General features: G+C 48.2%; 1 protein-coding gene across 2 annotated transcripts in view; it reads left to right on the forward strand.

Annotated features, from left to right (window-relative positions):
* Positions 1 to 13345: 13345 nt before the first annotated feature.
* The window catches only part of SLC24A4 (solute carrier family 24 member 4), a 191595-nt gene continuing 182099 nt past the window's right edge, over positions 13346 to 22841 (forward strand). For both annotated transcript variants that reach the window (XM_027521566.1, XM_027521567.1), the window contains exons 1-2: positions 13346 to 13756; positions 15810 to 15920. In XM_027521566.1, coding sequence (XP_027377367.1) covers positions 13627 to 13756; positions 15810 to 15920 — 241 coding nt within the window. In that variant the 5' untranslated portion in view covers positions 13346 to 13626. The remainder of the gene's footprint in view (positions 13757 to 15809; positions 15921 to 22841) is intronic.

The following is a 22841-nucleotide window of genomic DNA, read 5'->3' on the forward strand; positions in this document are numbered from 1 at the left end:
GCCCTGGTTCCACAGCAGAGTCCACACAGACCAATGTGTCTGGAGGCACTGTGGCATTTGCAGGGGTGGTTCAAAGAAGATTCTGGTGGAACCAAAACCAGAAGACTACATCCACAAGGAGACTTTGAAGTGTTAATTCAGCAGAGTTCTCAAGTTTACCACTCTGACCATCCTTTGATCACTGGCCTTTGCAACAGAATACTAATCATAGTTTATGCATTATTATTTATCAGCAGCTCGGGGGATTAGAATTCTCTCTGCTTGAACAGCCTCATGACTGTTTACACACATGACCCCAGGAAGCACGGGGTTAGCAGCAGTCCGAGGGGAGAGTGTCACTTACTGTATCTGCTCTCACAAAAGCTCTTTCTTTCTATCTTCAGAAATATCTCCACCCTGCAGGTAAGAATTGATGTTCAGAACCTGGGTCAAATGGGGGAAGATAGGAAGTTCAGACCCCAAAGCTAATTGACAGCATTCATCCAAAATCCTTTAAATTAATTTAAAATGATGAGTCATACCCACCCATCCACATTTCGTAACAGTCATGAAAGTATTAGTGTTTCTTTGGGGGGCTCTTTATTATGTAACCCAGTGATGAATCTCCTCTGGGCCTTCAATTCCCTCAAAGAGTTGCAGTTTGCTAATTCATTTTCCAGTGGGTTGAGTCTGGGTTGATCCCAGCTTTCTATTTAGCTTTTTGTTTCAACTTAAGGATGGTGGACCATGTGAAAGTTGGTGTCCGGCCTAAAAACCTTGCTTAATGTTTTAAAAAGACTTTAAATCATCTACCAAAGCAGAATCACCCATCCATTCACGTAGCAGGTATTTACCAATGGCTTAGATGTGCAGGTGTGAGGGGAAACACTGAAACCACCCACCCTGGCCAGGCACCACAGTGACCATTTGCACGAGTTATTTTATGACGAGAGGTCCTGATAAGGAATATGGAACTAACAAGCCACCATCAACCGGAAGAATTTGGGGACAGGTCAAAAGGAGACACTAGTCCATAATGTCATACAAACCTCCCAGAATCCTCCTTGCTGGAATCCATCTTGGCTGAGCGATGCATGCGCCATCAGGAAGGAGGCTGAGTCAGAATGATTGTCCAAAGACAATCCGGAACTAACCGTATCATCATAAGGCTTCCCAGGTGGCGCTAGAGGTAAAGAACCCGCCTGAAATGCAGGACATGTAAAGAAACATGGGTTCCATCCCTGGGTCAGGAAGATCCCCTGGACAAGGGAATGGTAAACCATTCTAGTAGTATTGCCTGGAGAATCCCATGGACAGAGGAGTCTGGTGGGCTACAGCCCATAGGATAAGAAAAGAGTTGGACACCACTGAAGCAAGTGAGCACTCAGGCACTGTCAACATAAAAGCCGTAAAAGGTGAGTCTGGGAGCCACGTGTCGGAGCAGTTCTGCTCTCCACCCGGGCACCTGATCCCAATAAAGTCTCTTGCTTTTGTTAGCACGTGTGTCTCCTTGGACAATTCATTTCTGAGTGTTAGACAAGAACCTGCTTGTGGGCCGTGGAAGGGATTCCCCTCCGTGCAACACAGGCGGGTGAACTCTGAACTTCCATCTCACTCTGGCTTTTCTGGATCTCAGTTTCCCCACCTGTCAAAGGAGGGCTTGGACAGGAAGCCACCTTCTTGGGGCAGGACAGTGAAGAGCAGAGATCCTGGATCCAGACTGCCTGGCTTTGAATCCCAGCTTTGTCATTTACCAGTTGGGTAAACTGATGATTACAGCCTAGTTGGGAGGATTAAGAGGGTTGATAGATATAAAGTGCTTTGAACACTGCTTGGCCCCCGAGCAAGGATTGATAAATGGGCTATACTGTTACGATTGTTCTTGTTAAGGCCCTGGAGAGATGACTCCGTGTGCAGGGCACAGACCCCTCGCCATATCCTCGGCTCCCCAGCTGCTCAGCTGGACTGCATTTCCAGCCTCGCTTGCAGCCCTGGCACATGGCTGAGCTCTAACGTGCCAGTGTGGGTGGAAGAGAAATCGCCACGTCCAGGTCTGACTCATAAAAATCTTCCCTGGAGGTTGGATTTTCCATGTTTCTCCCACTCTGCTGCTTCAGTGCAGGTGAGCTTGGCACCCCTAGAAGCCCAGTGCTGAAGATGGTGGGGCCACGAGAGGGAAGGGACTGGGAACTCCGTCTCACCGCTTGAAGAAGTGCTGCCTGCATCCAGTTCAGCCTAAGCCAGTAAGATCTGTGGCCGGGCACCAGGCTAGTGTGGACATTCGCGGCAACTCAGACGTCTTTTCCGAGGGGCTGGACCTGCTTGTGGTTGTTCAATGTCTTGTCTCCAAGTTTCTGATGTTATCTGGGTGACTGAGCCAAAGGACACCCAGTTCTCTGGCTGGGGACAAGAGCTTGTATGTCCAGCAAGCCCTGGACTTCTCTCTGGCAAGCTCCCCACAGACAACTGCCCGAGTCTGGCCACCCGGGCTGGCTGCCCTCACTTTCTGGACAATGGGGCTGTATTTCTGCCCAGATGCCACAAAAAGCTACTCAGGTTCCCCAGCAGCAGCCCATGTTCAAAGTATTCCATCTCAGTCATCAGGTCTCGGTCCTCCCCTCTCTTCCCCATGGTGGTCCCTTGAGTGGGAATTAGCAGGAGGGTTGGGGAGAAGCCTCCAAAGTGGGCAAGTGAAACTTTTCCTCGTTAGAACTCAAACTGTAACACCCTCCCTGATGAAGCCAGGGCTAAAAGGATGCTCGCCATGTGAAACTGGTTTCTGGTGGAGAGCGGTTTGCTGACAGTGTACCTGAGCTGGAGCCACGTGTGTTCCCGTGGTCCAGAGGCACTTATTAATTCCCCTTGTGGCCGAGTCCCTCTCCCTTTGATGAAAATCTCCTCCAACACTTCCTCTGTCCCTCTCTCCCCACCCTTGTCATTCTCCTCCTGGCGTGACTGACATTTCTCCCGGTGTATTCAGGCCCTTCTGGAGATGCAGAGAAGTCAGGGCTTTTGAGGTCTGAGCCATTAGAGAGAAAGAAAAGTGAAAACAAAATAAAGCACTTCCAGAGAAAAACAAGAACCCAAGCTGCTCTAGACTTTGGCTGAGCAGTACATCAATTATAAAGGAAAACCCAGCTTTTGTGCAATGTCATGTTACATACTGAGCTTGGAGAGGTCAACCCCAAAGCAGAAAATTAGCAAGGGTCTAAATTGGAGGCACCTTTGAGCCACGTCCCTTGCCAAAGAGCCCTTCCAACTGTCCCTTGGGGTCAGCCCTACCTGCCTCATTTCTACTCTCAGACTGACAAGCGCCAGGTGGTCAGAGAGGCAGTGGGCAGAGGGCACTCAGGAGTCTGCACCTTGGAATGGAGCCTTGGACTGTGGCTGGTTACCCTGGGGATTTTGGCCAAGTCACTTAGTCTCCTTAAGTCACAATTTGACATCTGTGTGGAGGCTGCCAGTTGCCCACCTAAATCCTTCCTCCTCTGCTTCCACAAGAACAGGATCCTCCTGGGCACAGGCTGCTCAGGGAGGCGTTTTCAGCCTTCCTTGGGCAGGCTGATCACGTGACTAAGCTTTTCCCCAGTGGACTGTAAGAAGTAACACAGACTGGGCCGGGACTTCTGACACCGGGTGTTTCTGTTTTCTGCTCTCCTCCATCCCATGGATTGCAACCCAGGCATGCTGGTGAACCAGCTCTGACCACGAAGATGTTGAGAATGCCCTGGAGGGTGGAGCTCCACAGCGTGGCAGGAGTCTGAGAGACGAGGAGGAGCTGAGCCACCTTACAAACCTTGGATGGCCCTGTGGGGACTCTCGCATAAAAGAAACGACTTGTTCTCAAAGACACTCTTGTTGTTTAGTCACCAAGTCATGTCCGACTTGTCTGTGACCCCATGGACAATAGCCTGCCAGGCCTCTCTGTCTGTGGGATTTCCTAGGCAAGAATATTGGAATGGGTTGCCGTTTTTTTTTCTCATAGGGATCTTCCTGACCCACAACTCCTGCAGCTCCTGCATTGTAGGCAGATTCTTTACCGCTGAGCCACTAGTGAACCCACTCTAAGACATTCTTCAGTTCAATTCAGTTGTTCAGTCGTGTCCAACTGTTTGTGACCCCATGGACTGCAGCACGCCAGGCTTCCCTGTCCATCACCAACTCCCGGAGCTTGCTCAAACTCATGTCCATCAAGTCGGTGATGCCATCCAATCACCTCATCCAGCTTTGACTAGATGGACCTGTTTAAACATCTTTCCTCTGCTAGTTGGCCTTGACTGAGATTTCCCATCATAGTCAGTAACCAGGAGCTGACCCAGGAAGTAAACAAGGACATCATGTATAGCCTTCTATCTCTACCCAGAGAACTAGTTAGCACACCCATGAGATCTATCAGAAGGAGGAGCTGTGGCTTGGTGTGGTAGGTGATGGGTATGGCTAATGAGAAGAATATGTGTGTACTTAGTCCCTCAGTGGTGTCTGACTCTTTGCGACCCTATGGACTGTAGCCCGCCAGGCACCTTTTACCATAGGATTTTCCAGGCAAGAAACTGGAGTGGGTTGCCATTTCCTGCTCCAGGGGAACCTTCCAACTCAGGGATCAAACCCATGTCTCCTGCATTGGCAGGCAGATTCTTTACCACTGAGCCATCTGGGAATGGGCATAAGACTGGCTTCAAATCCTAGCTGTACCTCTAATTCCTTCTGCAACCTTAAGTAGGGCACTTAATTGTGAGGATCCTTAGCTTCCTGAAGCATCCATAAAATGGGGATGCTAACTCTGGCTGTGCCTGTTCCCCAGGGCTATTATGGGAGTCAAAGGACACAAAATGGTGAAAACCCCACATATGGCAGTTGCCAATGGGAGAAACAAGTCAAGTCATATTTGCTGAATGTGCAACATTGTCTCTTCCTTCCATCTGTATTTGCTGAGCATCTACCAAGTCTGGTGAGTGTTCAGGGGAGATGTGGTCCCTGTCCTCACAGAGCTTGGAGTCTGCTGGAAACTATACACAAGGAAATGGCCGATCACAATACAGCATGATAAATTCTTTGACAGAAACACAAGGCACCAGAAAAACATAGAAGAGGATGCTCCTAACTCAGCCTTCAGTGGTCCTGGGAGGCTCCTCAGAGGAAATGATATATCCTTTAAGACTGGAAGCAACAGAAAGAGTTAGCCAGGTGCCTTAGTCCAGGCTGCTTTAACAGAAGTACACATAGCAAGTCATTTCTCAGAGTTCTGAAGGCAAGAAAGTCCAACATCATGGTGCCAGCAGATTCAGGGACTGAGGAGATCCACCTCTGATTCATCGATGGGTATCTTCTTGCTGTGTCCCTACAAGGGGAGAGGGAGTCCCCTGGGTGCTACCGTGTGTGTGTATGTTAGTCGCTCAGTCATGTCTGACTCTTTGCAACCCCATGGACTGTATTCTGCCAGGCTCCTCTGTCCATGGAATTCTCCAAGCAAGAAGAATTGCCATTTCCTTCTCCAGGGGTGCTATTATAAGGGCACTAATCCCATCCATGAAGGCCCCACCTTCAAGACCTAATCACCTCCTAAAGACCCCACCTCCTAACACCACCAAATTTGACAATAGGTTTCAACCTGTGAATTTTGTAGGGACACAAACATTCAGTCCATACCACCAGGAAACGTGAGCTTTGGAGGTGGTAAGGCATGGCCATGGAAAATGAAACAGGGGTCACCTTTGAAGAGCAAGAAAGAGCCTGAAAGAGGTTTGAACAGATGGAGCCTGGAGTGAAAGTAAGGGAATAATGAAAGATTGAACTGGAGGTGCCAGGAGGTTCTGGAGCAGGTTGAGTAAAACAATCTTGTCTGCAGCTTGTATGAAATACCATGCCCAGATCCCACCCCCAGGTGCTTAAAAACAACCCAGGTGAATTGAATGCAGCCAATGTTGAAAGTACTGATTAGATCAAGCAGTATCTTATTTGCTTAGTTCAAGAGCTGGAGGTCTAGCTTGAAAGCAGCAGGGTATCTCTGAGGATTCTGTGGGAGGAAAGGACATAACTGGATTTTTCCTTTACCCTAGCTGCTGGGTAGTCATTTCCAGTAGTCATGTGCAGATATGAGAGTTGGACCACAAAGAAGGCTAAACACTAAAGAATTGATGTTTTTGAATTGTGATGCTGGAGAAGACTCTTGAGAGTCCCTTGGACTGCAAGGAGATCAAACCAGTCATTCCTAAACGAAACCAACCCTGAATATTAATTGGAAGGACTAATGTTAAAGTTGAAGCTCCAATACTTTGGCCACATGATAGGAAGAGTCAACTCACTGGAAAAGATCCTGATGCTGGGAAAGATTGAAGGCAAAAGGAGAAGGGGGTGGTAGAGGATAAGATGGTTAGATAGCATCACTGACTCAATAGACGTGAATTTGAGCAAACTCTGGGAGACACGAAAGGACAGAGGAACCTGGCGTGCTATAGTCCATGCGGTCACAGTCAGACATGATTTAGCGACTGAACAACAACAAGAATAGCTGCTGGATGGAGGAAGGAATGTGATGTAAAAACTGGGTAAGAAGGCTGCTCGGGGGTGTAGGTGAGGGATGGAGCCAGAGCTGATATGGGGATGACAAGAAGGGGACATCCTGAGGCCTAAGTGACAACAGACCAGAGGGAAGTGGGGAAGAGGCAGGAAGACAAGACAAAAATGAGCCCCAGATTCCTGACACAGGGCTGAGAATTCCTGAAAAGACTCCAGATATAGACACATGAGTCAGTAGCAGGGAGTGAATAACTTCAGCCAGAGAATTGATGAGCTTTTCTGGGAAGAGGGGTATAAAAAGAGAAGAAAAGAGAGCCTAGGACAGAGGCCAGAGGACCAAAGGAAGAGCTTGTTGGAGAAGGAAGAGAAAAACTAAAAGCACACACTGTTAAGATTTAAGTTAAGGATGTGACTATTGTAAGAAGGGTATATTCAGAGTGTCCAATTGTGTTGAGATCATCTACAGGTCACTGGTGGCCTTGACAGTGAAGATGAATGGGAACTTGGGGTGGCATTGAAGTGATGGTGAGAACGGCTCCACCTAACAGAGGCAAGTGTTCTTTATCTTTTTCACATTGTAACCAAGCCATGTTCATTTATTCATTCCATAAATACTTCATTTATTAAGCACCTAATGTGCTGGGCACTGTGTTCAGAGCTGTGGATAAGACGGCAGGTCCTTGAAGTCCTCACTGGCCAGGAGGAGACAGATACTCTCATCCATTTCACGAAACCACATGATGGAAGTGCTATATTGGCGATGCACGCCAGGGGCTTTGGAACAAGCTGGACCAACTCTATCAGGGAGTGGGAAGGGGCAGGCAAGAAAGGTTCCAGAAAGCAAGGAAAGATTGAGGTTTGCACTGGTATGGCTGTCGTAGGGGCTGCCCACTGCAGAGTGCCGAGCTCAGCCTGGCAGGGAAGGAAGGGCACTTCTGGCCCCTCCCACAATGCTGGGGCCATGTGACTAGCTTTAGCCAATGAGTGGTGAGTAGTGGTGTGCAGAGCCCAGAGTCCTCGACTGCCCGCTGAAGATCCTCTAGAGGGCTTTCTACCCTCTGGCATGACAAGCAGCAGTCTTTGAGATTGTGGCTGCTCCCAAGTACCCAAGTAACTGCCCTCAAGACACACACCTCTTTATAGATAAGAAACGTAGGGGAGTAAAAACTGTTTTCCATCCACCTGTCCTAGGTTCATGGGCCCTTGTAAATTAGACCAACAAAAGACAAACTAACAAGAGGAAAACAAATGAGTTTATTAACATGTGCATCATGCATACACATGGGATTACCCGCTAATGGGTAATTCAAAGGGGTGGTAAGAACTTGGGCTTACATAACATTTTAATGTACATTTCATATACACAATGGAATATAAATATAATTTCATGTACACAATAGAATATTACTCAGCCATTAAAAAGAATGAAAGAATGCTATCTTTGCTATCTTTCATTCATTCATTTCAACCAATGCAGCAACATGGTTGAACCTAGAGAATGTCATGCTGAGTGAAGTAAATCAGAGAAGGAAAAAGGGAATGATACAAATGAGCATATTTATGAAACAGAAACAGATTTATATTGCCAGGGGGAAAGAATAGGGGTAAGGGATAGTCAGGGATGTACACACTGCTATGTTTTACATGGATAACTAACAAGGTCCTACTGTGTAGCTCAGGGAAATCTGCCCAGTGTTATGCGGCAACCTGGAGGGGAGAGGAGTTTGGGGGAGAATGGATACATGTATATGTATGGCTGAGACCCTTTGCCCTCCACTTGAAACTCTCATGACATTGTTAATCAGCTGTACTCCAATATAAAATAAAAAGTTATAAAAGGTACATTTTCAGAGAAGTGAGAGGACAAAGGAAAAATACTTTGTTTCTAGGGGTGGCAAATTTGTGGGAAGGCAAATGTAAGGGCTTCCCTGGTGGCTCAGTGGTAAAGAATCTGCCTGCCAATGCAGGAGATGCAGATTTGATCCCTGGGTTGGGGCAATCTCCTGGAATAGGAAATGGCAACCCACTCCAGTATTCTTGCCTGGGAAATCCCATGGACAGAGGAGCCTGGCAGATTATAGTCCATGGGCTTACAAAGAGCTGGACACAACTTAGTGACTAAACAATAACAACAGCAACAACAATATAAGGGGGAGATCAATGGGGATAAGGGTGAATTTTAGCAAAGTTTGTAGCTACATTCCTCTGGTGCTGTCCCTGGGTTGATAAGAATCTAGAGTTGTTCCAATGATTAACTTCTGTCTTTCCTGGTAGAAAGGAGGGGGGACATCTCTACAGATTTATTTCCTACATTTAGGCAAATAGGGGAAAGGCAAGTAGAGGAAGCTTTTCTTGTATTTGCTTCTTCTTATTAGCTTCAGCTCAAAATAATCCTTATGCCAAAGTGGCATGTTTTGGGGTCAAATATTCTGCTACCCTGAAGCAAACTTTTGTTGTTTTACCATATGTTACGGTTATCAGGGCATAACCTAGCCCAGTGGCTCTCAAAATATGGTTTCTGGACTAGCTGCATCAGCTTCACCTGGGAACTTGTTAGAAATACAAATTCTCAAGCCCCACCCCAGACTTCAGTTCAGTTCAGTGGCTCAGTTATGTCTGACTCTGTGACCCCATGGACTGCAGCACACCAGGCTTCCCTATCCATCATCAACTCCCGGAACTTGCTCAAACTCATGTCCACTGAGTCAGTAATGCCATCCAACCATCTCATCCTCTGTCGTCCCCTTCTCCTCCTGCCTTCAATCTTTCCCAGCATCAGGGTCTTTTCCAATGAGTCAGTTCTTCACATCAGGTGGCCAAAGTATGGAGTTTCAGCTTCAGGATCAGTCCTTCCAGTGAATATTCAGGATAGATTTCCTTTAGGATGGACTGGTTGGATCTCCTTGCAGTCCAAGGGACTCTCAAGAGTCTTCTCCAACACCACAGTTCAAAAGCATCAATTCTTCGGTGCTCAGGTTTCTTTATAGTCCAACTCTCACATCCATACATTACATACTGAAGCTGAAACCCTGGGGTGGGACTCAGCAGTTGGATTCTGAAGCATTAAAACTGCTGTCCTAGGTGTTGCCAACTGATACTGCCATCTGGAAGACAGAGCAGGAGGAGTTACAATTCATAGAGAAAGTCATTCTGGTAAACTTGCAAAAACGAAGAAGAATTAAATGGTGAGGCTCTTCATATCATAGGAATGAATTTTTAAGAAAAAAATATTTTACGTATCTCCACCAACTGAGCCTTCCTATCAAAATGGTGAAAACTGGTCACGTGAATGGTCTCCTGCTGTGTCACATGACAGAAAACACTCTTGCAGAGGGAATACTCAGAATGCACTGTCACTGAAGCCAGAACTAGGCTAACGAAGACAAACCCAGAAATGCACTTTCCATTTGTCTCCACGGCCCTGCTTAGAGAATGCTCCTGGATGCTTTGAACTGAAAAGAACATAAGACCCAATTCTCTCTTCTGCAGGGTGAGTCATTAGAACTGCAGCAAAGGCTATTTGGTAATGGGCACTATGTAAATGAAGCAAAAAGTACAGTTTCAAACAAATTGCTTTTTAAACTGTCAAATAAAAGGAATCCATTTGTGCATATGAAATTATTCCAAGGGTTCTGTTAACTGAGAGCAGGTGAAAGATGTCAAAGAAACGTTCTATTAAAGAGCAGGTTAAATGTTTAAAGACAGACACCTGATGACTCCTTTGGCCTGTTTTCTATTCGGAAATGTCTATTTTCGCCAGCCCTACATGAGCTCCATGCACAACAGTTTTAAGAGAATATTGCATGCTCAGTGTCTAAGTCATGTCCAACTCTTTGGGACTCTGTGGACTGTAGCCCGCCAGCCTCCTCTGTCCATGGGATTTTCCAGGCAAGAATACTGGAGTGAGTTGCCATTTTCTGCTTTAGGGGATCTTCCCAACCCAGGGATTGAACCCAAGACTCCTGCATTGGAGGTGGACTCTTTACCACTGAACCACCTGGGTATCCTAGTAATAAGATTCCATTTTTAAAGCTTCAATAAGTTTTTTTTTTTAATTGAAACATAGTTGATTTACAATGTTGTATTAGTTTCAGCTGTACAGCAAAATGATTCAATTATATGTATATATGTGTGTGTGTTTTCAGATTCTTTTCCCTTATGGGTTATTACAATATATTGAGTATATCTTCCTGTGCTATGCAGTAGGTCCTTACTGGTTATCTATCTTACACACAGTAGTGTGTATATGTTTATCCCAAACTCCTAATTTGCCCTCCCCACGCACCCCCCCAACACTTTTTCCTTTAGTAATCATAATTTTATTTTCTATGTCTTCAGGTCTAATTCTATTTTCTAATACAAATGAATAAGCTCACTTGTATTATTTTTTAGATTCTACAATAAGTGATATATAATATTTGTCTTTGGCTTATTTCACTTAGTAATCTGTAGGCCCATCCATGTTGCTGCAAATGACATTATTTCATTCTTTTTAAAGGCTAAGTAATACTCCACTGTGCAAATATACCACATCTTCTTTACACACTCATTTGTCAATGGGCATTTAGGTGGCTTCCATATCTTGGCTATTGTATTATAAATGTGCTGCAATAAATACTGAGGTGCATGTATAATATGCCATTTTGTTCATTAGAGTTGCCTTAACCAATGTGATCTGAATGCTGTCCTATGGATGGGATGAAAGCATACTATCATTTTAACTCTTTTTCCTTTGGCAAAAATAGGATGTCACCAGCTCTTTGCTAGCTTTTCAAATGCCACATTTAACACTGTTTTATGGTTTTTTATTTGCTATTGCTAAATAGCAATCTTTGTACAGCCTGGTCATTAAGGAAATTCTTCAAACATATGAAAAGTGGTTTTTTTTGGTCCCCGGCAGGGATGCTTGGTAGAGGTCACCCATATAGAGGGAGGTCCTCAATGGTAAGGCTGCTCTACAGACAAAACAGAGCCCTGAGCTGTTCTATACAAGGCCTACCCGGCTGTTTCCATCTCATTTACTCTAGGGGTTTCCACTGCAATTAGTCTTGTGCTCATGCCTTCAGTATCCGTGGGTACTGAAAAGGCACTACGGAAAATAATTAGCGAAACTTCCCCCTCCCCTGGCCTTCCAGGTACCTCTCACTTGTGTCACTGTGCCAGGCCAACACAAGCAGTGCTTAGTCTGAGAGGAACTGTGCAGCTGGTGTCCCACTACAATCAGGGGGACGGATTTGAAAGGGTCGCGCGCTTCTGACACTTGAATGTACACACAAACCTCTTAGGGGATCTGGTTAAAAATTCACATTCTCAGTAGGTCTGGGCTGGAACCCTAGAGCCTGAATTTCTTGCAAGCTCCCAGGCAATGCTTATGCTGCTGTGGATCACATTTTGAGTAATGATAAATAAAATAACACACATTCTGCAAAAACAGTGACTTTTGCAACTGACTCTGTTAAACCAGCATTTATCTAAGGGTCTGGCTGCCCTTTGATTTGGGGTTCCTTGAAAGCAGGAACTGGATAGTACACATATTTTGGTTGTTTTGTTCTCTGACTGGCACTTGGCGCTGATCCCGCAACTCGGTGGGTGTGTATTTATTTAATTAAACAGACCTGGCCTTGTTCCAAAAAGGATTTTACATGGACTTAACCCCTAGCACGCTCTAACTAGGTGCTCCATAGCCAGGGAAAGAAGTCATTCCCAGGGGTTGAGGCCCTCTCGCTCAAGGTCCCCACCACCTGCTTGCACCTGGATTACAACTCAGTGGCTGCTCTTCTGAAATTCTGCCTCCTGCCCCATTTTTAAAGCGGTTTACACTAGAGGGCCGATCAGAGAGAAGGAGGAAAAACAAAACCAAACCCAGAAAGCCCCGTGAAGCGGTATGGCTCCAGAACATCAAAAGCTCAACTCTCCGCGGCGGGGCGGCAGAACTCTCGGGTTTCTTTCCAACCGGTCTCCTGTGTTTTGCAGGTCAGCGTTGCGCCCCCGCCGCCGGCTCCCCCGCCCTCCCCGAGAGCCCTGCAGGAGCTGGTCCCCGCGGGCGCGGGCGCTTGTTGGTTTGGTGCAAACGTTTTTGTTATCTCAGCTCGAGCAATTAATCTTCTCCTGCATCTCCCGCCCCGCGGGGGTGTAGGGGCCTCGGGTCGCCTAGGGGGTCGTGCAGAGCCCGGACTAGAGCGACCGCTCTACGGAAACCCTGGTTTCCAGAGTCCCTGCGGTGCCATAACCTGTTCCTTTCTGCAGCAGCCCAGCAGGGTTAGAGAAGGACTAGTTTCGGCTCCGTCGGGGCGGGGGGAGAGAAAAAGGGAGAAGGAGGGCGACTCTGTGGGTCAGTAGTTGAGCCTCGCCGGGGAAGGGAGGAGCGCACCGGCGAGTGCGCCCTAGGGGAGGAGTACACGTGCTGGGGAGGAGGGGCAGGAGGGGAGGAGAAGGGAGGCGAGAGCTGCAGGCGGGAGGCGTCACGGCCTCGCAGACGCAGGCGCCGGTAGCCGGAGACAAAGTTCCCGGGGAGAGCTCACCCCCGGAGGGCCGACGTCTAGGCGGCTCGCGGCGAGGGTCGCAGGTCCCGCGCGTCCAGTCTGCCTCCCGACTTGAGCGCACTGGGCCGGCCCGGCTCGGCTCGCCGGGAAGCAGTGGAGCATCGCTGGCCGGCGACCGCCGCCAAACTTGGAGGGGGAGGATGCTACGAGTGGGAGCGGCGGCGCGGCGCGCGGGGGCGCACTGAGTGCTCCCGCGGGCGCCCCGGGGCACTGCTCCCAGGGCTGCGGCCGGGCGAGGGCGCCGAGGCTGAGCGGGCAGGTAGCGGCACCAGCGCCGGGACTGCGCCAGCCCTGCGATCCAGGGCCGCCAGCGCCACCGTACCGGCGTCGCCTCCTTGCCACCGAGCCATGGTGCGCGGAGCGCGCACACCGCGCGCGGGACTCTGAGCTCCGGCCGCGCCGCGCGCCCACCACCTCCTCTCCCTGCTTCCCTGCCGAGCTCGCCCGCGGGCCATGAACCTGTGGCCTGGAGCCCCTGGCCTCTGAGCCTCGAGTCGCCCGCTCCAGTCCACGCCGCTCGGCCCCAGATAGCACTCCGGCCGCTGGGACTCCCCATCCTCTGACAGAGGCGGCATCCAGGCGCTGCGGAATGGCGCTCCGCGGGCCCCCCGGGCCGCGCAAAGTTCGCAGGAGGCGAGAGATGCTGCCGCAGCAAGTTGGCTTCGTGTGCGCGATTTTGGCCCTGGTGTGCTGTGCGTCTGGCCTCTTTGGCAGCTGGGGTAGGTAATGGTGCGGGCTTGCCCGGGGAGTTGGGGGGTTTGGGCTGGAAAATCGCGGGGCAGTTCTGGGAGGTGTTCCCTCTCTTCCCAGCCAGGTTAGCTCCAAGGGTTCATCCAGTCCCCTCCCCATCAGGCAGGTAGAGCGCACCCAGGAGGGCTGATGGCTACGCTCTGAGCGCTGGTGCCTGTTCCCCTGAGCTGCGCGCGGCCGCTGGGGGCTCAGAACGCGGCTGCCGGTCTGTGTTACTAAGGCGAAAGCATGAACCACTGGCCCCTCGGCGCCAGAGTTCTGTCCCTGGGGGTGCCCAGGGAGTGTGGGGAGCGCAGCGGCGAGGTCCATGTATGGATTCTCTTGGCCTGGGGCGGAGGAGACTGAATGGACCTCCTTCCAATTTTGCGGAGCACGGAAGATTGCTCTCCGCTTCCCTCGAAAACCCAGGTTTTGAGGCTGGAAACTGAGTCTCAGCTCTCGCCCCCGCCCCTGCCGAAGGGGCGCCCGGGGTGTCCTGACGCGTCCTCTCCAAACCCTAAAAATGGTGGGGCAGTCTGTCCCCTGGGGAGGTTGCCTCTGTGTTTCAAAATCACTTTTCAACTCCTCTTAATCCCCGCGGAATTAGAGTGTTGGTGCCTGGAACCACTATCCACACGCCTTGCATCCGAGAAGAGACAAGGAAATTTGGGAGTTGCTTAGGATATGCACATTTAAGATGGAGAGAACAAGAAACTTACAAAAAATGTTAGGGATGGAGTAGGGGATGTGAGCCCAGGTGGAACCTTCAGAAGACATTCAGAGTGGCTAACGTTCCCACTGGGAAACTAAAAGGTGCTGGGGACCTTTTAGTGTTGTTTTTAATATTCTAATTTTTAATGTTCTCTGGCAACTTTATTTCAACTTTTCAATTGAAGTATAGTTGATAATGTGTTAGTTTCAGGTGTACAGCGAAGTGATTCAGTTATACATATATGTGCATATGTATATATGTGTGTATTTTCAAACATTTAAGAAAACGAAAGAAATGCTGTGATTTAACAATCCGGATATGGGGAATAAAGCAGATGGTACCTTCTTGAGTAGTTAGGGACAATTTAGAGAGGCTCATATTAATTGATAAGAATCAGGTGGCACTTCATTAAACTTTATACAGCCTTTCAAAACTCAAACTTTGTGATTTGAGGATGAAAGATTAAACAAAACTTGCCCTTTCCAAAAGAAATCCAGAAAGGCTATTTGAACACCATAGTACCTGGTGCTTTGCAATTGGGCAAGTTGATGTGTTTTCTCCCTCAATTACACACTAGAAATAACAAAATACCTAGAGGCTCTTAGATGTCAGCATTATAGAAGAGGTATTATTACCCAGCTGAAGCAGTGTGCACCTCAGGAGAGGTAAATGAATACTTTAAAGGTCTTAAAGTGAGAATTATTTTTTATTTGCTGGATCAGGAAGGCCTTTAGGAGTTCAACTGCACTTGGTCATCAGCATCCACTCCAGTGATCTTCCTGGTTACTCAGTATGGCCCTTGGACCATCAGAATCAGTGTCACCGGGGAGCTTGTTAGTGTAGAATTCCAGGTCCTGGCTCAGACCTACTGAATCAGAATGTGCATTGTAACAAGGTTCCCAGGTGATTTGTACGCACATTCAAGGGTGCAAAGTCCCGGGCCAGACCCCATCACCTTTCTGCACCTGTTTGCTGACTTTATCCTTCAGGGCCGGGATACCTGAGCATGTTTGCTGGCTAAGAACTTAATGGTCACCTGTCTAAACCCTGTATTGCACTTGTGAGGGGCTGAGACCGAAGCAATCGTGGCCAAGGTCAGAGCGCATGCTGACCTATCTGGGACTAGAAACAATGAACTAGATCTAGGAAACAGATTACTGTAGGTGAGCAGGTGATACTGTGCTTCCAGTCATGGTATCACTCCCTGCAGATGGCTTTAAATAGTCAAACAGGGCTGTTGCTGACAGAGCTAGATATATGCTGTAAGGCCATTGTAAGAATGTAGGTGCCATGTTGATCTCATGGTGTTTGTGACTTATTTTCTAATCCAGGGCACAGAACAGCTTCTGTGAGCAAATATGTTCTCCCAGACACATGGAGAAATAGAAGGCTGATGGCACCAGTGAATGGGACTGAGGCAGCTAAGAATTGCACAGATCCTGGTAAGAGATTCTTCCCAAGGCATTTGACTTGGCCTCAAGATGGTATGGATGTAGACAGTCGTAACCAGAGCTGAGAAAAGATGGTTTTGTGACCCTGAATGGGAAAGGGTAGCAATAAGGAGTTGAAAGGTAACATATAGACATTAATCAGTTGTGCTGCTAAGCAACTCACGTTCTTTATCCAACAACTGAAAAGGTCACAGTTGAGAGTTTTCAATTTTCAGTTTTTGTTCTCATGGTGCTACTGAAGGGTCAGTGTTCTGCCTGCACCCCCCATTTTGTTTGTCTGGATGTCTTCGTTTTCTTGCCCTTTTGCTCGCTGAGTCCATCTGATGGAACTCCAGGGGCAGCACACCCAGCTGCTCTGGGAGAGGACACTTTGGGATGACCCACCAGGTCATACCACCCAGGGTCGCTGCAGGGGTGGGACACACTGGGGCCCCTTCTTTGGGAGAGGAATTCCAGGTATCATTACAACCTGAGAGATGGTTCTCCTCGCCCTGGGAGGTGGTTTGATGTTCCTCTTCAGACTTATCCAGCGGGTCAGAGGCTATAGGGACCCAGTCTGGTCTGTTCTTCTTGCCAGACACAGGCTTTGCTTAAATGGGTAGAGATTTCTTCCCAGGAGCTGTACTGGCCAGCTAATGGAAGCTCAGACAGGCCAGTCCTAGGTTTTAGCTTCAGCTCCCAAACTTGGGGCTCCTTGTGCAAAGGACTCAGTGGGATGATGCATTTGAAAGCTCTTTGGGAACCATGAAGTTTTATCTTCTTATTTCAAAAAATTGAAGTACAGTTCATTTCTAATGTTGTGTTTCAAGTGTACAGCAAGGTGATTCAGTTATATGTAAATGTCTATTCTCTTTAAGATTCTTTTCCATTTAGATTATTACAGAGTGTTGAGTACAGTCCCCCATACTATACAGCACAGGTTTATACTATAAACCTTGCTGTTTATCTATTTTACATATGGTAGTGTGTATATGTTAGTCCCAAGCACCTAATTTACCCCCATCTCCCCACTATTCTCTGTGGTAACTGTAAGTTGCTTTCTAAGTCTGTGAGTCTATGTCTGTTTTATAAATAAGTTCATTTGTATCATTTTTTAAGCTTCCACATATAAGTGATATGATATTTGTCTTTCTTGCTTGATATGATAATCCCTAGATCCATCCATGTTGCTGCAAATGGCATTATTTCACTCTTTTTTTTTTTTTTATAGCCAAGCAATATTCCCTTGTGTGTGTATCTTCTTTATCCATTCATCTGTTGATAACATTTAGGTTGCTTCTGTGTCTTGGTTGTTGTAAATAGCTCTGCTATGAACACTGGGGAACATGGGGTGCATATCTATTCAAATTATGGTTTTCTCTGGATATATGCCCAGGAGTGGGAGTGCAGGATCACGTGGTAACTCTGTGTTTAGTTTTTTAAGAAACCTCCATACTGTTCTCCATGGTTGTTTCACCAATTTACATTCCCACCGAGGGTGTAGGAGGGTTCCTTTTTCTCCACACTCTATGGAGGTTTTATTTTAGATGGATACCACTCAGCTTTTCCATCAAGTTGCCAAGCAAGTCAGTCTTTTTAGATGTCTGTTTTCTTACCTGTAAAATGGGAAGAATAGAACTTGGCCTCCTACTCTAGAGTTGTTAGAAGAACTGGGTGAGGCTCTGCATGGGGCTGTGTGAAAAAGGAACCAGAAACCTGGGCCAAAGGAACAGGTTAGGCAGTCTTCCCGTGGCTTATTCTCATGGGAGTGCCAGCAACGCAGTGCTGTGCTCAGTTGCTCAGTTGTATCCAACACTTTGTGACCCCATGGACTATAGCCCACCAGGCTCCTCTGTCCATGGGATTCTCCAGGCAAGAATACTAGAGTGGGTTGCCATTCCCTTCTCCAGGGGATCTTCCCCACCCAGTGACCGAACCCGCATCTCTTGTGTCTCCTGCATTGGCAGGCAGATTCTTTACCACTAGTGCCACCCGGGAAGCCCTTGTTTTCATAGGCAAGTCTTATCCACATTTTACAGGTGGGTAAATACCTAGGGAGGAGACAGGAGTCACTCAAAGTCATGAAACTTTTAAGTGGGGAAGCTGGTCCGGGAACCTAGGCCTGTGGGTCTGAAATGTTTGGTTAGTTCCATGCACCCAGGAAGGCCAGGGCCTTCCCTCAAAGCCTGTTTTCAACACCGTCAACTTCTCTTCCCTCAAAACGCTGTCTGAGGAGTCCATCTGGGACACAGAGGTTTAGGTAAATCTCTAAATTGTTCACTCTCTGCTTGATGGGGATGGGGCCGGGTGAACTCGCAGAGAAGCCGCTGGGATTCCCTTTGAACTCCCTTCTGTCCTGGTGACCCAGTGGGCAGTGGTGCTGTCCCATCATTTCACCTCCCTCAGCACATTCTTCCAGCAGCAGGAAGTGGCTGACGCATGTGTGGGACTAACCCGTGAACATGTGTACAGCCAGGAACTGTGGCTGGGCCCATCCTCTCATTCCAGTCTCCTGAGATGCTAAAATCAGCACCATCCATGTGGGGAATGCTTTTTCACCCTGGGTAAAGAGGGGGAGTGCGTTCTGGACTGATTTCTAGCTCACCAGGCTCTCATCCTGGACTGGCTGTGTCTTCGTCCTGTAGCTTCTGTCACGTGTAGTCTGGGCACATTGGCTTAGTCAGGACCCCATTTCTTAGGTTAGAGTCTCCTATGCCCTACTGTTGCTCCTATCTCTTCAGTGTACTGTCTGATCAAAAATTATTCCACTAACTATGGAGCAGTCAGCCCTATTGGCAGGAATGCCTGGTTTTGTCCCCCTTCAAAGAGGGAAGCAGGGAAACTGGCAAAATGTTTAGCAACAAGTCACTTGGATTGAGCTTCCCAGGTGGCACAAGTGGGAAAGAACCCACCTGCCAATGCAGGAGACATGAGAGACACGGGTTTGATCCCTGGGTCGGGAAGACCCCCTGGAGAAGGAAAGGGCAACCTACTCCAGTGTTTTTGCCTGGAGAATCCCATGGACAGAGGAGCCTGGTGGGTTACAGTCCACGGGGTTCCAAAGAGTTCACTTTGTATCAACTGTTTCTGGGATAGTGTCCTGCACAATAGAAAGGACTCGGTAAATATTGGTCAGGTGATGGAATGAAAGTGCCCTTTCCAACATTAAACACCTCAGTGTTTTTGCAAAGGTGAGGAACACCAGGCTCAGAAGTTCAGTGACTGCCCAGGATCTCTTGGCCGGCATGAGCGTCCTGGGGTCACCTGGCTCAGATCGCATGCCCTCCCTATTGCACTTGGCCCTGCTCTCTGCCCAGGCCAGATGGGGCCGAAGCCTGAGTTCCTTTCCAGCCTCTTCATCCGAGGACCATGAGAATATCTAGCCCCCTTTCCATTTCACAAGTGGGCACTTGGTGGAGGCAGAAGCAAGTATAAGAGACAGCCCTTGTCATCAAGCAGATCATGATCCAGCAGAGAAGACAGAGTCCCAGCCCAGGGGACTCAGGGACACGGGAGGACTGCAGAGGCCCTCCGGGCAGCAGCCTCACAGAACCACATCAAGGGCTTGGAGAATGGCGAATGAGTCCAAGGCAGTTCGGCAGAGTCCAGGGGTCTAGATGAAGCAGGCCTCTGCTGCAGTGACAGAAAGCCTCCCCAGACTGGGTTTAGCAAAAAAGGGGATTTGTTGGCTGAGATCAAAGGTGAACTGTGATGCTCACTTTCTGCCACTGAGCTCAGATATCATCCAGCGGGCAGTGACCACAGCTCTGGCTTTAGGTCCTCCCAGACCCCAAAATGCTGGACAGAGTGCTGCTGCCTGAAGTGTTTCTGCAGAAGCCCCGAGGTTCTGGTGGGTTGGTGTGACTTGAGTCAAGTGACTTCCTTAAGCCAGCTGCTTGGCCAGGGGAGTGTTGGGCCTGGACCCGTTTAGAGTTAGGTCACAGGCTCTGCGTCTGGAGGGATGGGACTGAAGCTTCCTCCTCCAACACCTGAACTCCCCCGGGAGCCGGCAGGGGTAGGCATTTTCAGGAGGTGGCTTTGTAACAGTCCTGTTCTGGGGTGCTGCGATGAAGGTAGACCAGAGCTCCCTGCCAGTTACTGTCGGGGTTGTGGAGGGGAGTGGTGACAAGGTGGCATTTGATGGCTGCCTTCTTTTCTACACAGTTGTAGGAGCTGCCGGTAAAGAACCACAAGTTTCTTGCATCCTCTGAGAATCCACCGTGCATCCCTCTCCACCAGCTAGACTGCCCCCTTTGTGATCTACCAGATGGGGTCTTTTAGGGATGTGGTCTCCCCATGTGGTCTCTCCACATGTTTCTTCATGTGGAGCTTGAAGAAGGGCCTGCTGTGTCAGTTCCCAGACCGGAAGCATTGCCCACAGTAGGTGTTCAGCAATCATTAGTTCATGTTTTCATAAGAACCTCCAGGAAGGAAACATGTCTTATTTTTACTCTCCCCTCAGAGTGCAACCTGTGCACCTGTCAGCTTTGTGTCCTAAAAACACAAATGGGACCCTGCTCTTGTCATCCCTTAAGACTTGAGGTGGGAAGTGGGCTCTTTTCTCAGCCTGGGGTCATCTCTTCAGATCTCGGTGGTGTTTCTGTCTTGTTATTTGTGCTTCAGTGTAATTCCCGCTTGCCCCCGCCCCCCCCCCCCAGCCCCCTCTGACCTCATCACGTTATCCTGCGTTGTTTTTATGACATATGTCTCTGCTGTCTAAAATAATTTAGTTATTTCTCATCTGTCTCCCCTTGAGGGCTACCTAGCTCACTGCTGTATGTCCAGAAGAGTGATTCTAAACCCTGGCCGCACGTTCAGATCACTGGGCACTTCATTTATTTCTGGTTGTGCTGAGTCTTCACTGGTGGGCATGGGCTTTCTTTAGTTGTGGAGAGCAGAGACTACTCCGTGTTGTGGTGCCCGGGCCTCTCTTGTGGGGCTCTAGGGCACACGGGCTCAGTAGTTGAGGTACATGGGCTTAGTGACTCCGAGGCATGTGGAATCTTCCTGAACCAGGTATCAAACCTGTGTTGCTTGCATTGATATGTGGATTCTTATCCATTGTGCCACCAGGGAAGTCCCCACTGAGCACTTTCGAAATGCCCGGGCCTCTCACCCTGGAGTGTCTGATTGCCTTTGTCTGGGGTAGAGCCCAGAACTCAGGACTTGTTCAGACCTCTCCAGCTTATTCCAAGTTGAAGCCGGAGTTGATGCACTTGCTGGGCTGGAGTCCTGATGCTCAGTGAGGTTGGCATCACCTGGGATTGTTAGGGATGCAGAGTTTCAGGCCCACCCCAAACCTACTGCAGGGTCAGAGTCTGCATCCTAACGGAATCCCCCAGGGGGCTCCCATGCCCACTGAAGGCCAGGCAGCACTGGCTTAGGACACTGTCTGCCACTGTGTAGACTTTCAGTAAGTATCTGAATGTTAAATGAAGGCTCAGACTTGGTCTGACATAGTGATTTTCCTGAAACACAGTTTGGTTTCTTTTTAAATGTAGGGAAGCTAAAAAAAAAATAGCAACAAACAAACAAACAAACAAAAACAAAACAAGCTTCATTTTGACCACTGAAGTCTATGGAAAAGTCATTTATTTTCTTCCCCCAGAGGCACTGGGTCCTCCCTACAAAATGCATGAAATAGGAATGAAGAACAGTGGCCCTGAATCCTGTGGGAACTGCCGTAATTTGGGCTGACAGACAAAGCATTATAGGCTGGGAGGCTTAAAGAGCAGACATTTATTTTTACAGACTTTTTGTTGGAGGATATATTATGCTGGTTTCTGCCATATATCAACATGAATCAGCTATAGGTATACATATGTCCTCTCCCTCTTGAAGCTCTCTCTCATCTCCCACATCATCGCACCCCTCTAGGTTGTCGCAGAGCTCTGGGTTGAGCTCCCTGTGTCCTACAGCAAATTCCCACTGGCTGTGTACTTTACATATGGTGATGTATATGTTTCCATGCTACTCTCTCAATTCGTCCCGCCTTCTCCTTCCCAACCGTGTCCACAAATCTATTCTCTATGTCTGCATCTCCATTACTACCCTGCAAGTAGGTTTATCAGCAATATCTTTCTAGATTCCATATGCATGCATTAATATATGATATTTGTTCTTTCTCTTTCAAGAGCAGACGTTTATTTCTCAGTTATGGAGGCTGGGAAGTCTAAGATCAAGGTGTTGGCTAGTTCCATTCCTAGCTTGCAGATGGCTTTCTTCTTACTGTGTGTCCATATGGTGGAGAGAGAACGGGAGGTCTGGTCTCCTTTCCCTTTATTTGAAGGGCACTAATCCTCTCATGCAGACTCCACCCTCATGACCTCAAATAAATCTAATCATTTCCCAAAGGCTGCACCTCCAAACACCATCACATTCGGGGGTTAGGGATTCAACATAAGAGTTTCAGGGAGACACAAACCTTCAGTCTGCATCAGGACCCAAAGGGTTTCCACACATCTCTCTGTGGTGACAGCTGGAGTGTTTGAAGACAGTTGAGGGTGGGACCTGTGATTCTGGGAGGTTCTGAGAGCTACAGATGCCTGAGCCTGGCACTGACCCGTGAGAGCCAGTGATGGACACATTCTGTGGCTGACTTTTGGAGCTTCTGGGGACCACATAACTCCTCTACCCCCAATCTTCCAAGATGTTCCTTTGTGTGATTGCCAGCTCCCACTGGTCTTTCCTGATCACTCAACCCAAAGTAGCCTTCTATGTCACTGATTCTCTTGGTTGAGCTTTTAACAGGCTGTATATCTATTGTTAAATTGTTTGCCTCTCTCAACTAGGATATAAAAGACAAGGCTCATTTGCTCTTTAAAACCATAATAGGTACTTCAGTGTTTCCTTTTGTAAAATGATGGTGGTAAGGGGGTGATAATTGCATTCATTTCATAGGGTTGTTAGAATTAAATGAGTTAATACCCATCA

This window comes from Bos indicus x Bos taurus, chromosome 21 (assembly GCF_003369695.1).
Source record: "Bos indicus x Bos taurus breed Angus x Brahman F1 hybrid chromosome 21, Bos_hybrid_MaternalHap_v2.0, whole genome shotgun sequence".
In the NCBI taxonomy this organism is placed as follows: Eukaryota; Metazoa; Chordata; class Mammalia; order Artiodactyla; family Bovidae; genus Bos; species Bos indicus x Bos taurus.